Source organism: Peromyscus californicus, unplaced genomic scaffold (genome assembly GCF_007827085.1).
Source record: "Peromyscus californicus insignis strain IS unplaced genomic scaffold, ASM782708v3 Scaffold_1__1_contigs__length_55948999, whole genome shotgun sequence".
In the NCBI taxonomy this organism is placed as follows: Eukaryota; Metazoa; Chordata; class Mammalia; order Rodentia; family Cricetidae; genus Peromyscus; species Peromyscus californicus.
In genome coordinates this window covers 55,032,706-55,048,277 of record NW_026294492.1, presented here as the reverse complement: position 1 = coordinate 55,048,277, position 15,572 = coordinate 55,032,706, and the positions used below count along the sequence as shown (strand labels likewise).

Sequence of the window (15,572 nt, the reverse complement as noted above, 5' to 3'; positions counted from 1 at the left end):
TGTGACAGTTACAGCCACCTGGACCCCAGGCGGTGTGGGGCGAGCCTAGGCGTGAGATGTGGGCACGCCCAGGCCTCTCATCACATGTACCCTGACCTGCATATACCTGTGTGGGTCTGGCACCAGAGGGCGGGACTTGTGAGTGTTTCTGACCATGAAGTAGAGATGAGGTCAGGCTTGGGGAATGTCCCAGACGGCTTAGAGGACCCTGGAGCCCACCCCAGAGCCAGCCAGCCCTCGTCCTGAGACAACTTCCACCCCACCCCAGCCATCCGACTATGAGTGGGGGAAGGCATGGGACCCTTAAGGGGCTCCTCGGCTGGGTTTGTGGTTGGACCAGAGCTTGGAGAGCGGGACTGGGCACCGCGGGCTGCGGACTTCCTGGGCTGTGTCCTGGAGAGCCGTCCCGTGTGGCTGAGGTCGGTGAGGTTCTAGATAGTTAACGGATGGGGTGTCTAAATTAGATGGGACCTCTGGGGCTCATGCCATGAGGCTCAGAGCTGGGATGTGGCAGGCTGGGTGGGAACAGGAGCCAAGTGGAGGCCAGCAGGGCAGTGAGGCTTCCGGGTGGCAGGATGGGAGAGTTAGAAGCCACTCGGTTCACCTTCCTGCCCTGTTGTCCCCGGCAGACTGTAGGGCAGGTGATCATAGGAAGTGGGGGGTCACCTGCGGGTGGTGTCCGCTGGGTCTGCGTGTGGGCCTCCACTCCTCCACCTTCTCGTCTGTGTCCCTGTGTGTCACTATTCGGATGACAGCATCTGGGAGAGTATGTCCCAGCCATGGTCAGCTAGGGCCCGAGTCAGGTGGTCACATCCCCAGGAAGCGAACTACAAGGGGAAGGTGGCCGCTGTGGGGAACCTGTGTCAGAGCTGGTGTGCAGAGTCCCATAAGGACTGACGCCGGCCAGGACAGTCACACTGGGGGCGGGTCTATGGCGTCGCCTCCCTCCCTCCCTCCGCTGGGGGCCTTTTCCTGTGTTGGGGACTTGCCCGCCAATGAGGGCCAGGCCCATCACGTGGGTCTGACAGCTGGGGAGGGGGTGGCCCTGAGCAATGTGGTCCAGAGACAATCAGCACCAGGAGCTGCCGGGCTGAGACCCCCCCAGGGCTGCTGTCCACACCTGGGGCCACCAGGACTGGCTCCACCATGTTCTCTAGGAAGAAACGAGAACTTATGAAAACCCCCTCTATTTCCAAAAAGAACCGCGCGGGGAGCCCCAACCCGCAGTCTTCCTCAGGGGTGAGTGGAGCACAGAGCGGGCGGGGACCCAGGATGACACCCACAGCCTGTGGCCACTGCTGGGCACAGGGCGCGGCTACGGCACCATGCTGGGCCCATGGTGGGGAGCCCGCACCAGCTACAGTCCCCAACAGGCAGGATGGCAGGCGGCGGCACAGAGAGGCCTGAACCCGGGAACCCGCTTTACGGTAGGGGCGGCCTTGGGTGGCCAGCAAGTCACCCATCTTTACCAGGGACGACCACCACGTCCCTGTCATGTGCCGAGGACTAATGGGGGTTCTGGTCAGTGGGGAGAGCCGCAGTGACAGGTTCGAGACTCTGTAACTTAAGGTTCTGGAAGCCAAAGGGAAGATGGGTGTGGTGGGGTGCCTGTGTGCAGGGCAGACTTGGGGGGTCTCTGAGTTTCCTCAGGACCTTGAGGTGCCTGCTGAGTTTCTGGGTGTCTGTGAACGTTAGGGGTATCTCTACCAGGTCTGGGGGAGTGCTGGGGCCCAGGAGCCTGATGCTCTCAGGTCTCAGGAGTTACCCATTTTCTGGAAAGCGGACACCCATGGAGGAGTCTGGGGGTGGCTAGGAGGCAGGAGACCCACGAGGGCCCTCCCCACCCCCACCAGGAAGTGGGGTGCCCCCTCCCTCCTGTGCCTCCGCAGGCCCCGCCCCAGGCTGTGGTTTGGGTAAGGACGGTTGTTTGTGAAAGCTGAAGAGGAGGATGTTGGGTAACAGGTGTGTGTGTGTGGGGGGGGGCTTCAAAATCTCTGCCCTTTGACTTCTGGCCCCCATGAGTAAGTTCTGGGGAAACTGAGGCAGCGTTTAGGGTGAAGGATCCCCCTTGATTCTTCTCCCCTCTACCCTCCCAGGAGCTGCCCAGGAAGGAATGTACAGAGGCTCCAGGCCCGGAGCCATCAGCCGCGTCCCTGTCCGCGGGCACCAAGGCCACAGGCACACTCAAAAGACCCACCAGCCTGAGCCGTCATGCCAGTGCCGCCGGCTTCCCGCTCTCAGGGGCTGCCACCTGGACCCTGGGCAGGGGCTACCGAAGCCCCCTGTCCGCTGCCAGCCCTGCAGAGCTCCCCGGTGAGGGACCCTTCCCTGAGGGCGTAGAAGACATCTCAACCCTGTTGGCTGACGTGGCCCGCTTTGCTGAGGGCTTGGAGAAACTCAAGGAGTTTGTGCTGCGAGATGGTGAGAGTCCCTGACTGGGGAGAGGCAAGCCTTTCATCCCGGCACTTAGGCAGGGGGATCTCTATGAGTTCCAGGGCAGCCAGAATTACACAGTGAGACCCTGCCTCAAAAAGAAAAGAAAAATAAGAACAATAAAAAGAAGAAAATGAAAAAGAAAGAAAAGAAAAAGGGAAGGGAGGGACTCGAGGAGGCTTCAAATAGGACGCAAAGAAGTGCGTGTACCAGCTAGGGTTCTGAGGGATGTGTAGGAGTTGGATGACATTCCCTGACCTACAGGACTGTCTTAGGCATTTGCTCAGAAACCTAGAAATGGAGATTGTATCTAAGGAGCGTGTGTGGGGACCGATGGCTGCAGGAGCTGAAGGACCCTGGGTGCAGTGCTGTGGGTACCGGGTACTCGGAGGTGTTAAGGCAGAGGACGACGCATGGGGAGGCGCCGGGAGGGAGTGGCCTGAGGCATATCGGTTCCGTTTTCTCCTGCACGCGGTTGCTGACGGCTCCGTTTCCTCCAGAGTTATTTTCTCCCCCTTCCTGTTTGTCTCCGGCGGCCCAGAGAGGTGGGTCGGGCACCAGCCCCCGCCCCACGGGCTGCTCCCCGGAAACCACATGTAAGCGCTCTGCCCAGCGCTGAACCCCACTCCCCCTCAGGCTCCCCACCCCACAGACGCAGGGAGACCGAGGCCTGGGCCCGCCGCACCCAGGGGCCTTTGCAGGCCGGCTCCCAGGAGAGGATGGGAGCCCCCGGGGTTATCTGCTGTCCGGGGCGGAGGCTGAGTCTGCTTTTCTGGGGAAGCCCTAATCTCCCGGCCTTTCCGTACCCAAGCATCCTTGGATGCTGGCCCGGGCGCGCGGGATCGCCGGGTGCACCAGCCTGGGGGGCTGGGTTTCTCTAAACGGGACTGGAACGCAGTCCCAGGACAGTCAAGGTGCATTTGAGACAGCGGCTGGGGGGTGGACACAGGCCCCCGCAAGGCCCTTTCTCTGGAGCCTTCTCCTGCCCTGGACTTGCAACTCTGAGCTCAGTTTGGTTTCCCGGCACACCCCACACTCATTCCCAGTCAAATTCCTGCTCTGTGGTTAGAGCACAGCCCTTGTGTGAGCCTATGGAGGTAAAGGAGGTGGGGTTGTTCTCAGAGAGAGAGAGGCGGGGCCTGAGGACCGGCCTGAGCCGGTTTGGCTGCTGGCCATCGCTCTAAGGACCCCCAGACGCTCAGGACTCGGGTCTCCGGGCCACACGCTAGCGTCCGCCCCGCCCGCCCTGCATCCCTGAGCCATGTGTGTCTGTGGGACGCTGCACCCCGCGCTGGACCACGGCCCCCAGCGCTGCCAGACGGGGCCCCCAGGTGAGAGGACCGTGCCAAGGCGTGGGTCCCCCACCCAGCACCAGGACCGCGCACACGTGCGTGCCCAGGGACTTTGCACAGCCCCCAGGGGTGCCCAGGGACTCTGCACTCCTCTGGGCTGCATCTCAGGTATTACCTTCCTTGGAAGAAGGCCCGTGCGTGGAGCTGCAGGGGCCCTGGCGACCCTAAGGGGTGCGTGCCTGCCTGGAATGCCCCGGGAGGGGCGCGGCTTCCCAGCCAGCGTCCTGGGATTCCTGGAGCCAAGTCCGCCTCCCGGACGCGGGCTCCGACTCCAGCCACAAAAATGTGGAGGGAATCGCTCCCGGGGTGGCATTCCGCGGGACCCGGGTGCCTGCAGAGGGCCAGGGAGCGTTCTCGGATTCCGTCTGGAGGGTCTCCGGACCGCAGTGACCTGTCATCTTGCCCTCACTGTGAGGCGGAAAAAATGAACAGGCAAAAGCTCCACCCTCCGCTTTTGGACATTTGGGGATGGAGGCTAAAGGGCCGTGGTGTGACGGGCCTGTCATCGCAGCCTCCCGGAGGCAGAGGAGTTTGAGGCCCGCGGGTCTGGGCTGCACAGGAAGACATTGTTAATGTCTTGTTCATCAGATAGGACGACATCCTCTCGGCTGCCTGCTGCTCGAAGGTGGACTGCCAGGCAGGGTCCTTCCAGGGCTGTTGAACAGGGAAAGCTGTGCGACCATTTGCAAAGGGCTTTTGCTCTTTATTTGTTTTTGTTGCTGTTTTTGGTTTTTTGAGACGGATTTTCTCTGTGTAGCCCTGGCTGCCCTGGATCTCGCTCTGTAGCCCAGGCTGGCCTCGAACTCACAGAGATCTTTCTGCCTCTGCCTCCCAAGTGCTGGGTGCCTCGCTAGCCGCCATCCACATCTGCAGAAAGAATGGGGAGGTGACGTCCTCTCCCCGCTGGTATAACGCCAGGAGGGAGAGGAATTAACAGAGTTGCTTGGGGGAAACCGTCTCTCCCTTCACCTCTGCCTCAGTTTCCCATCTCACCTCTGGGAAGCCCGGAACCAGTCCTTCTCACCCACGCTCACTCTGCCCCGCAGACCTCCTTGAAGCCCGGCGGCCGCTGGCCCATGAGTGTCTGGGTGAAGCCCTGCGCGTGATGCGCCAGGTCATCTCCAAATACCCGCTCCTGAACACCGTGGAGACGCTCACAGCTGCCGGCACGCTCATTGCCAAGGTCAAAGGTCAGCCAGGGAGGTGCACTCTGGGAGGGCTTCCCCGAAGCGGGGGCTGTCTGTAGTGGGGTTCTGAAGGATACATAGGAATTTGACACACACACTCCCACCTCCTCTCTGCCCCTCAGCCTTTCATTATGAGTGTAACAATGAATCAGATAAGAGGGACTTTGAGAAGGCTCTGGAGACCATTGCTGTGTCCTTCAGCTGCACGTGAGCTCCGGGGCCTGTGGGGGCAGAGTGGGGTCGGGGAGTATGGCTCGTGGACCTCTGGAATGACCCCCCCCCGCCCCCTGCCCTGCAGCGTCTCTGAGTTCCTTTTGGGTGAAGTGGATAGCAGTACCCTTCTGGCCGTGCCCCCCGGGGACCCCAGCCAGGTGAGCAGAGGGCAGCCCACATCTGTCTGGGTCCCCGTGTCTGTGGGAGGGAATGGCCATCTCCACAGGGTAGGCCCCTGGCCCCGGCTGTACCGCCCGAGAGTTCGGGGAAAAAACAAGCCTTCTTGGCTCTACCTCGCGGGCCATGGGGAGCCATAGAGGGTGTTAGAGCGAACGGGGCAGAGGTGTGTCCTGGAACGGGGCGTCCTTCCTCTTACAGTCCATGGAGAACCTTTACGGACCCAGCAGCGAGGGGCCCCCGCCCAGTGTGGAGGAATGTGAGGAGGGTGAGTGCCTCTGGGTGTGGGCCTGGGAGACAGGAGAGGGGAGGGGAGGGGAGGTGGCCGTCAGGACTGAGCACTGGCCCCCACAGGCTGCCTGCCCCCTGAGGAGGTGGACATGCTTCTCCAGCGCTGTGAGGGGGGCGTGGACGCTGCCCTGCAGTACGCCAAAGACATGGCCAAGTACATGAAGGACCTCATCAGCTATCTGGACAAGCGGACCACTCTGGGTGAGGGGCGAGGAGACCCCAGGACGGGGTGTGGGGCGGGGGGGAGGGGGGGGAGGCCATTGCTGAAGCCTCACTCTGCATCCCCCCCCCCCCCCCGTAGAGATGGAATTCGCCAAAGGTCTACAGAAGGTTGTTCACAGCTGCAGACAGAGCGTCACCCATGAGGTGGGTTGGGCCAAACAGGTGGGGAGGGATATCTGCAGGATGCGTAGGAGTTCGTGGGCCTGGCTGCTCCCTCCTGCTCCTTAAAGGACTTCTGTTGGATGGCATGCCTGGCTGGTGCCCAGAGTGGCTGCAGAAAGCGAGGGCTCGGGGTGCTGGGAGCGCCTCGGTCCCCATCATTGTGACCCGCCGTCTTGCCCCACAGCCCCACATGCCCCTCTTGTCCATCTACTCACTGGCCCTGGAACAAGATCTGGAGTTTGGTCACGGCATGGTGCAGGCGGTGGGCACACTGCAGACCCAGACCTTCATGCAGGTGAGCTGTGCCCGAGGTGAGGTGGGCGGGGATGTCACCCGCCGGCTCAGCACTCACGGTTCTGTCTCGCTTAGCCCCTGACCCTGCGGCGGTTGGAGCATGAGAGGCGCAGGAAGGAGATCAAAGAATCCTGGCACCGGGCGCAGAGGAAGCTGGTAGGGGCGCGTCTGCAACCAGCACACCCCGCTACAGTGCATGTTCCCTGTGCTTGCAAGGAACTGTCGCTCCTCAGAGTCCCACAGCTCAGCAGGGGGTCCCCAAGAGTCCTGTGCGTTCTTGTCAGCTGTTCAGAAATGGGGAGAGAAACTGAGGCACAGTCTCAGCCCCAGTGCACACTCCATGTTCGAGCACACTGGTCGCATTTTTCTTTGGGGCCATTTAAAGGCACGGGGTGTTCTGGGGTAGATGGCTCGGTGGGGAAAGTACCTGTCAGGAAAACGTGGGGACCCCATGTGGCCAGTACCCACATCAAAGCCAGGCATGGCCGTGCACATCCGTAACCCCAGCACGGGGGATGGGTGGATCCCGGGGCTCTCTAGCTGGATAGCCTAACTGAATCCGGGTTCAGTGAGAGGCCTCGCCTCAAAATACAAGGTGGGGGATAGGCGTGGCGGCACACACTCTTAATCCAAGCACTTGGGAGGCAGAGGCAGGAGGATCTCTGTGAGTCCTGGTTCAGCCAGGGCTGCACAGTGTGACCCCGTCTCAAAAACAAAAGAAAATGACAAGGTGGAGAGGAAGGTCCCACCCCCCGGGACCTCTGGCTTCCGTAGGCATGTGAACACAGACACACAGAGGTGGCCTCTGGCCTCTGGGCTCCTCCATCACTGGAGTTGGGGGTGTGCATCCTTCTGTCCGCCCCCAGTGACAGCCCCCTTCTCAGTTTCTGTGAATCCTCTCTGTTCATATCCTTTGTTCAAAATGGATCAGTCAGCGCTCGTTACTGACTTCCCAGAGCTCTACACATATCTCAGAACAGAAACTGCAGTACTGTTGGGAGTCCATTATCATTTGATAGTTCCATTTTAGCAATTTGACTTTCTTTTTTTTCTTTTTCTTTTTTTGTTTTTTTGAGACAGGTTCTCTCTGTGTAGTCCTGGCTGTCCTGGATCTCGCTCTGTAGACCAGGCTGGCCTCGAACTCACAGAGATCCTCCTGCCTCTGCCTCCCGAGTGCTGGGATTAAAGGCGTGCGCCACCACCGCCACCAGCACCGGCGGGCTGGGCCCCTCACCCTGGTGACAAATGCCTTTACCTGTTCAGCCAGTGGTTCTCAGCCTTCCTAATACAGCAGTTGCTCATGCTGTGGTGACCCACAACCAGAAAGTATGTCCGTTGCTACCTCATCACTGTAATTCTGCTGCTGTTATGAATCCTAATGTCAATATCTGACATGCAACCCCTGGAAAGGGCCATGCCACCCTTGAAGAGGTCGCGGCCCACAGGTTGAGAAACTCTGAATGAAGCCGTCTCCTGAGCTCCTTGCTTTGCTATGAGGTTTTTCTTTTGTTTGGTTTTTCGAGACAGGGTTTCTCTGTGTAGCCCCGGCTGTCCTGGATCTCACTCTAGATCAGGTTAGCCTCAAACTCAGAGATGCTCCTGCCTCTGCCTCCAGAGAGCTGGGATTAAAGGTGTGCGCCACCACACCCAGTTTGAGGTTTATAACCCAGGCTGAGATCTCCCTCTGAGACGCTGGAGTCCCTGGAGCCCCTGGCCTTCATGTTTAGGTTTCTGTCTTTCAGGCTGTGGGGTGCGGGCTCCCCTCAACCCAGACATGTTAGTTTGTGACTCAGTGCTTCCGGCTAGCGCAGGGTGCTTAGCTTCCTGCCTGGGCGGCTCTGTTTTCATCTGTAAGAAAGGAAGTGAAACCTTGTCAGACGTGGCATGGGGAGCAGGGAGATGACTCAGTTTGTGTTTCTGTTCAGCTCCGAGTCGTGCCTCGGTTTCTCTGTGCGACCCCCATTGCACATGCTCCCAAGTGTCTCCTGTCAAGGGCCCCTGCTGGCTGGATGGGAGTGTGGGGTCCCTGCTGGTGAGGAGGGACGGAAGGAGGCCCAGGCTGCAGCCTCTCTCTTCTCTTGCAGCAAGAGGCAGAGGCCAACCTGCGCAAGGCCAAGCAGGGCTACAAACAGCGCTGTGAAGACCACGACAAGGCCCGGCTGCAGGTGGCCAAAGCCGAGGAGGAGCAACAGGGCACGGGGCCCGGGGCGGGCACGGCAGCCTCCAAGGCCCTGGACAAGAGGCGGCGGCTGGAGGAGGAGGCCAAAAACAAGGTGCATGAGCAGGAGGGGCCTCCAGGGGCCGTGCGCAGCCGCCACCTCCAGGCCCGTCCTTCCCAGCACCTGTGCCAGCTCCTCTTACTACTTCTTCATTCCTTTAACTGTACTGAGAAGGGACCTCTGGGTCTGCCCACCCCTGGCCACGCCCCCAGCCCCTCTCTGGGGGATTCTGGGCGGGGCTCCACCCTGACCACGCCCCCAGCCCCTCACTGGGGGATTCTAGGCGGGGCTCCACCCTGACCACGCCCCCAGCCCCCTCACTGGGGATTCTAGGCGGGGCTCCACCCTGACCACGCCCCCAGCCCCTCACTGGGGGATTCTAGGCGGGGCTCCACCCTGACCACGCCCCCAGCCCCCTCACTGGGGATTCTAGGCGGGGCTCCACCCTGACCACGCCCCCAGCCCCCTCACTGGGGATTCTAGGCGGGGCTCCACCCTGACCACGCCCCCAGCCCCTCACTGGGGGATTCTAGGCGGGGCTCCACCCTGACCACGCCCCCAACCCCTCACTGGGGATTCTAGGCGGGGCTCCACCCTGACCACACCCCCAGTCCCTCACTGGGGGATTCTGGGCGGGGCTCCACCCTGACCACGCCCCCAGCCCCCTCACTGGGGATTCCAGGCGGGGCTCCACCCTGACCACGCCCCCAGCCCTCACTGGGGGGATTCTGGGCGGGGCTCCATCCTGACCACGCCCCCAGCCCTCACTGGGGGATTCTGGGCGGGGCTCCATCCTGACCACGCCCCCAGCCCCTCACTGGGGGATTCTGGGCGGGGCTCCACCCTGACCACGCCCCCAGCCCTCACTGGGGGATTCTGGGCGGGGCTCCACCCGTGGGCTACAACCTTGGTCCTCTTAGTTTGTCTAGAGATAGCCTAAGTTTCCCAGGCTGTCCCTCGGCCTCCTCCTCACTGTGGTGACCGTTCTGCCCACTGTGCGGGCCTCCCCCCATGTCTGTGTCAAATCCCTCACTGACCCCCTCCCCCAGGCCGAGGAGGCAATGGCCACTTACCGCACGTGCGTGGCGGACGCCAAGACCCAGAAGCAGGAGCTGGAGGACACGAAGGTGACGGCGCTGCGGCAGATCCAGGAGGTCATCAGGCAGAGTGATCAGACCATAAAGTCGGTGTGTGACGGGCGCTGGGTGGGAGGAGGTGATTCCAGTGGGGTGGAGCAGTGGGCGGGTTGTCTAGTCTGTTCCAAGCAGGAGAGTACGGCAGGGTCCCAGAAAGGTCGGGCGGTCATGGGACAGTGTCCCGGGCCTGAAGGCCAAGGCGAGCGGTGGGACTTGGAGGGGTGGGGCGGGGCCGTGGGCAGCGTGCAGGGGGCCGGCCTGAGAGTTAGTCCGTTAGGGGTCGGAGGGTGTGGGCTTTGTGAGCGGCCGGGCGTGAACCCGGGACAGGAGGAGGGTCCGCTTGGTGCCATAAAGCTGTTGGGACAGGGGCCTGGGCGGTGGGAGGGGCTTGTTGGTGTGGGGCGTGGCCAGGGGCGTGGCCCCGCCTCTGACTGGCACACGCCCCCGCAGGCCACCATCTCCTACTACCAGCTGATGCACATGCAGACAGCTCCGCTGCCTGTGCACTTCCAGATGCTGTGCGAGAGCAGCAAGCTGTACGACCCGGGCCAACAGTATGCGTCGCACGTGCGTCAGCTGCAGCGAGGCGAGGAGCCCGACGTGCGCTACGACTTCGAGCCTCACGTCTCCGCCAACGCCTGGTACCTCGCGTCTCCACGACGCTGGGTGCAGCCGCACACACGTGCGGCGGGTGTGGGGGGGCGGTGGGGGGCGGGGGTCCCCTTACACCTGTCTCCCGCCAGGTCCCCAGTCATGCGCACACGGAAAGGCAGCTTCAACCCTGGGGACGCCGCAGGACCTGAAGCTGCGGGCAGCGCCCCCGAGGAAGGCGGCACCCCCGAGGGCGCTCCCGGCAAGGACCACAGGGGTGAGTGTGCGCAGGTGCACAGGGCGGGCGCTGCACTCCGACGCCCCTGCTTCCCGCTGGGGAGGCACTCTTGGCTCACCCCTCTCTCTCCTCCTGCAGGTGGACGTGGTCACCAGGTACACAAGTCCTGGCCCATCTCCATCTCGGACACCGAAGTTGGCCTGGACACCGGCTCAGGTGAAGGAGCACCTGGGTGCATGTCACACAGGGGAGTCCCTGGCCTGGACGGCCTGGCTCCAGTGCCTAACGCCCTGTTTCCCATGTAGGGGACTTCAAGAAGTTCGATCGAACGTCGTCCAGTGGGACCATGTCATCCAGTGAGGAGCTGGTAGATCAGGAAGCCGGCCTGGTGGCCTCAGCCTTTGACTCGGGTGAGCGGCTCCCAAAGGGACCAGACCAGTGGGTGGAGTGTGAACAGATCTGTCCCGCTGGCCTCTTCCTGCGTCAGTGACGCTGGCTTTTCATCCTGTCCACAGCCGACCTCAATGGCATGGACCCCGAGCTACCTGTGGCCATGCCCAGCGGACCCTTCCGCCACGTGGGACTGTCCAAGGCGGCTCGCACACACCGACTTCGGAAGCTACGCACGCCGGCCAAGTGCAGAGAATGTAACAGCTACGTGTACTTCCAGGGCGCTGAGTGTGAGGAGGTGTGTGCAGACCCAGAGCCCCGCGCCCGGGTGTCAAAAGGGTGGTTAGCGTGGGGAGGGCGGGGGGATGACCCGGGAGAGCGCTGGGCTCCGTCATCCGGCTCTTGGGAGGCAGAGGCAGTGAGATGAGTTCAAGGTCATCCTTGGCTATATAACAAGTCTGAAGCCAGCCTGGGCTAGATGGGACCCTGTCTCAGAAAGATCAGAAGTGCCGGGCGGTGGTGGCGCACGCCTTTAATCCCAGCGCTCGGGAGGCAGAGCCAGGAGGATCTCTGTGAGTTTGAGGACAGCCAAGGACAGCTAAGGCTATGCAGAAAAATCCTGTCTAATGCAAAGGCCCTAGGATTATGGCGGTGGGGTCTGGCTCACCTGGGCACCTGGAGGATTATGGCCGTGGGGTCTGGTCCTCACGTGGGCGTCTGGAGGATTATGATGGTGGGGTCTGACTCACGTGGGCGTCTGGAGGATAATAGTGGTGGGGTCTGGTTCTCACGTGGGCACCTGGAGGATTATGGCCGTGGGGTCTGGTCCTCACGTGGGCGTCTGGAGGATTATGTCGGTGGGGTCTGACTCACGTGGGCGTCTGGAGGATTATGGCCGTGGGGTCTGACTCACGTGGGCGTCTGGAGGATTATGGCCGTGGGGTCTGGTCCTCACGTGGGCACCTGGAGGATTATGGTGCTGGGGTCTGGCTCACGTGGGCGTCTGGAAGAGTCACGTTCGGCTCTCCTTCAGTGCTGCCTGGCTTGCCACAAAAAGTGCCTGGAGACTCTGGCCATCCAGTGTGGCCACAAGAAGCTCCAGGGCCGCCTGCAGCTGTTCGGACAGGACTTCACCCACGCAGCCCGCGGCACCCCGGACGGCGTGCCCTTCATTATCAAAAAGTGCGTCTGCGAGATTGAGCGGCGGGCGCTGCACACCAAGGTGAGGCCCTGGCACAGGAGGGGTCCGTGGGGCCCCGGGAGGGCAGGAAGCGGGTGCAAGGGCAGACGTGAGGGTGACTGCCGGCTCCCCAGGGCATCTACCGGGTCAACGGCGTGAAGACGCGCGTGGAGAAGCTGTGCCAGGCCTTTGAGAATGGCAAAGAGCTGGTGGAGTTGTCGCAGGCCTCGCCCCACGACATCAGCAACGTCCTAAAGCTGTACCTGCGGCAGGTGAGGGAAAGGACAGACCGGGATGTGCGGCCTGTGGAGGGGCGTGGCCAGGGCGGAGCGTGGGCGGGGCCTCGACGCGGGGGATAGTCGGGGGCTGCGGGGGATGGGCCCCTAGTGTGAGTTTGGGTGGGGGTTGGGGGTGTATGGGGAGGGGTTGGGTGGTATTGCAGGTGAGAGAGGGTCACAGTCTATACTAATAGGCGTGGCAAAGCTGGGTGGGCGTGGCTATGGGAGGCAAACATCTGGGGCGGGGCTAAAACCGGGTGGGCGTGGCTACGTGCCTTCACCGGCCACTGGGGGAAGCCGGTAGAGAAGGTCTGAGGATGGGGTGGGCTGACACGCCGTGGGTAGGCCCCTGGCATCGTGGGCGTGGTCTGAGCAGGCGGGCGTGGCTAGAGGTGGGTGGGCGTGGAGTGGCAGGTACGGGGATGGGCGGAGCTAGGCAGTGTAGTGGGAGGGATCTTGGCGTGTGGGCGTGGCCCGGGCTGATGGACAGGCCTTGGCGGGTCTGAGGCGGGACTGCCGCGAATCCTCAGGGCTGTGGCTGTGAGCCCCGCGTTCTGCGGCCCGGCCAGGCCCGTGACCTCTGTCTGGTGTGTCGTCCTGCAGCTGCCGGAGCCCCTCATCTCTTTTCGCTTTTACCATGAGCTGGTGGGGCTCGCCAAGGACAGCATCAAGGCCGAGGCCGAGGCCAAGGCAGCGAGCCGGGGCCGGCAGGACGGGTCCGAGAGTGAGGCTGCGACCGTGGCCATGGTGGGCCGCCTGCGTGAGCTCATGCGGGACCTGCCCGCGGAAAACCGGGCCACACTCTTGTACCTGCTGAGGCACCTGCGAAGGTGAGCGTCCCTGGCGGGGGGCAGCGCTGTGTGGGAGCCCTGCAGCCCCCCACTCACGCACACCCCTCTCCGGCTGCTCCCCACCCCAGGATCGTGGAAGTGGAGCAGGACAATAAGATGACCCCTGGGAACCTGGGCATCGTCTTCGGACCCACGCTGCTGCGGCCGCGGCCCACCGCGGCCACCGTGTCCCTCTCCTCCCTGGTAGACTACCCGCACCAGGCCCGCGTCATTGAGACTCTGATCGTCCACTATGGCCTGATCTTTGAGGAGGAGCCAGAGGAGGCACCTGGCGGCCAGGTAAAGAAGGATTGGTGGTGTGGGAGTGCTGCTGGGGCTCTGGGTAGTGAGTGACACACAAAAATGATCGGAGGGTTCTGGGTACAGCTCAACAGCAGAGCGCTGGCCTAGCATACAGGAAGCCCTGGGTTCCATCCCCAGCACCAATAAGCCAGGTTGCTGTGTGGGCCTCTCATCCCAGCACTCAGGTGGAGGAAGGACAAGGAGTTCAAGGCCATCCTCAGCTACAGAGGATGAAGCTAGCCCGGGCTACATGAGAACCTTATGTACCTGTATCCAAAAAAACCAAAATCATCTTTAATCCCAGCACTGGGGAGGCAGAGGCAGGAGGATCTCTGTGAGTTCGAGGCCAGCCTGGTCTACAGAGCGAGATCCAGGACAGGCACCAAAACTACACCGAGAAACCCTGTCTCGGTGGGAAAAAAAAAATTAAAAGTTACCAAGGTGAAGGGGCTGGAGATGAACAGCATCAGCAATTAGCACCGGCCGCTCTTGCGGAGGACCTGGGTTCTGTTCTCAGCACTCACGAGGCGGTTCACAATTGTCTGCAAGTCCAGTTTGGGAGATCTGATGCCCTCTTCTGGCCCCGGAGGAGCACCAGCCATTCACGCAGGCACACAAATACCTACATGTATGCGCGGGCAAAACACCCAGACACATAAAATAAGGATTAAATAAATAAGAAAATGTACAAGGTGGAAATGGGGTTGGGTTATGCTGGAGCCAGCCCACCCCTAACACTTTCTTACTATGCAGGAGGGGGCCTCCACCCACTGTGCCCAGCTGGAGGCCACTGAGGGCCTTGTCTTCCCCCTGCAGGAGGTGGAGGATGGAGGCCGAGGTGAGTGGTGGCCGAGGGACAGCTCAGGCCCTGTCACTGTGGTGATGCACTGTCCGCATAAACTGACTTTTCCTTTGCTGTGTTGGTGGCTGCCTACCCCAGGGAGGGGACAGAGGGCGGAGGGCCTGTGAGTGTCTGCAGACCCACTGCAGGGACCCCAGGGAGGGGACAGAGGGCGGAGGGCCTGTGAGTGTCTGCAGACCCACTGCAGGGACCCCAGGGAGGGGACAGAGGGTGGAGGGCCTGTGAGTGTTGGAGTCCGAGGTGGCTGAGCCTTGGTCACAGGACGAGTTTTTCTGTCTTTTGTTTTTTGTCTGTCTCTGGTTTTGCCTTCACCTCCCGCACCCCCTCTCCTCATCCCCTTCTCTCGGCCACAGAATCCCGAGTGGCATCCAATGACTCAGACTCGGAGTTGGAAGAGGCCTCTGATCCCCTGTCGTCCTCCGACGCCAGCGCCCTGCACCGCCTCAGTTTCCTGGAGCAGCCCGAGGCCGAGGCAGGTCTAGAGGAAGGTCCCCAAAGCCGCAGCGGCAGTGAGGAGCAGCTGGAGGGTGAGGATGGAGAGCCGGGCCAACAGCTGTACGCCTTCAACACCAACCAGTCCAACAACACCGCCCGGGCCCCTCTGCCCGCCATGCGGCTGCGAGGGGGCCAGATCACATGTCACACCAGTGGGGACCGCCGGCCACAGTTCGTCTGAGCTGGGTAGTGATGGTGGGGACTGTCAGCCCACTGCCAACCACTGTAAGGGTCACTAACGGCCCTTGACTTGCGGGGGTTGGCTTCCCACAACACCAAGAAACTTCAGGGAGCTCAGGGGCCCTGGCACTGTGGGGTGTGGCCCGACTCAGCTGGACATTGGTCCCGGATGGAGTTGCCTGACTTCCGTGCGCCTGTGCCGATGCAGCAGCTGGATTCGCATGGTACCCTCATCTCTCCTGTGGTCCCCATCAGCCCGGGGTGCAAGCCACACCCTTCTCTGGATGTGTCTGGATGGGAGCACCATCAGGGTTAGAGGCCTTTCAGGATGCTGTGAGTGCAGGCCTGGCTTCTGTGTGCGGAGCTGGGGTGGCTCTGGTGTCAGGATTCCTGCAGAACGCTGCGCATGCGCATGGATAGATGGGAGTGGGGTACACAGCGCACCTCTCCCAAGGTGCAGTGGACAAGTTTTTCACATGCACCCCATTTTGCTTGAAATAAACTTCTTAATCTCCTGAGCTCTCCAAGAACTCACTCTG

At 61.8% G+C, this 15,572-nt stretch overlaps 1 protein-coding gene across 3 annotated transcripts; it reads left to right on the top strand.

The window, feature by feature from the left end:
• Positions 1 to 9: 9 nt before the first annotated feature.
• On the top strand, positions 10 to 15,551 carry Arhgap45 (Rho GTPase activating protein 45). Of its 3 annotated transcripts, none has more exons than XM_052747261.1 (23): positions 10 to 1,239; positions 2,097 to 2,421; positions 4,832 to 4,975; positions 5,095 to 5,179; positions 5,271 to 5,343; positions 5,564 to 5,630; positions 5,717 to 5,854; positions 5,955 to 6,019; positions 6,222 to 6,332; positions 6,407 to 6,487; positions 8,416 to 8,604; positions 9,600 to 9,737; positions 10,137 to 10,327; positions 10,430 to 10,554; positions 10,654 to 10,731; positions 10,821 to 10,925; positions 11,031 to 11,203; positions 11,939 to 12,127; positions 12,220 to 12,357; positions 12,967 to 13,193; positions 13,283 to 13,493; positions 14,250 to 14,334; positions 14,712 to 15,551. In XM_052747261.1, the coding sequence occupies exons 1-23, from the start codon at positions 1,147 to 1,149 to the stop codon at positions 15,032 to 15,034; spliced, it is 3,354 nt and encodes a 1,117-aa protein (XP_052603221.1). In that variant the 5' UTR covers positions 10 to 1,146; the 3' UTR covers positions 15,035 to 15,551. The 3 variants fall into 3 exon arrangements, with proteins under 3 accessions (XP_052603221.1, XP_052603220.1, XP_052603223.1); XM_052747260.1 differs by lacking the exon at positions 10 to 1,239 and adding an exon at positions 1,250 to 1,427; XM_052747263.1 differs by lacking the exons at positions 10 to 1,239; positions 2,097 to 2,421 and adding an exon at positions 2,522 to 3,764.
• Positions 15,552 to 15,572: the final 21 nt, after the last annotated feature.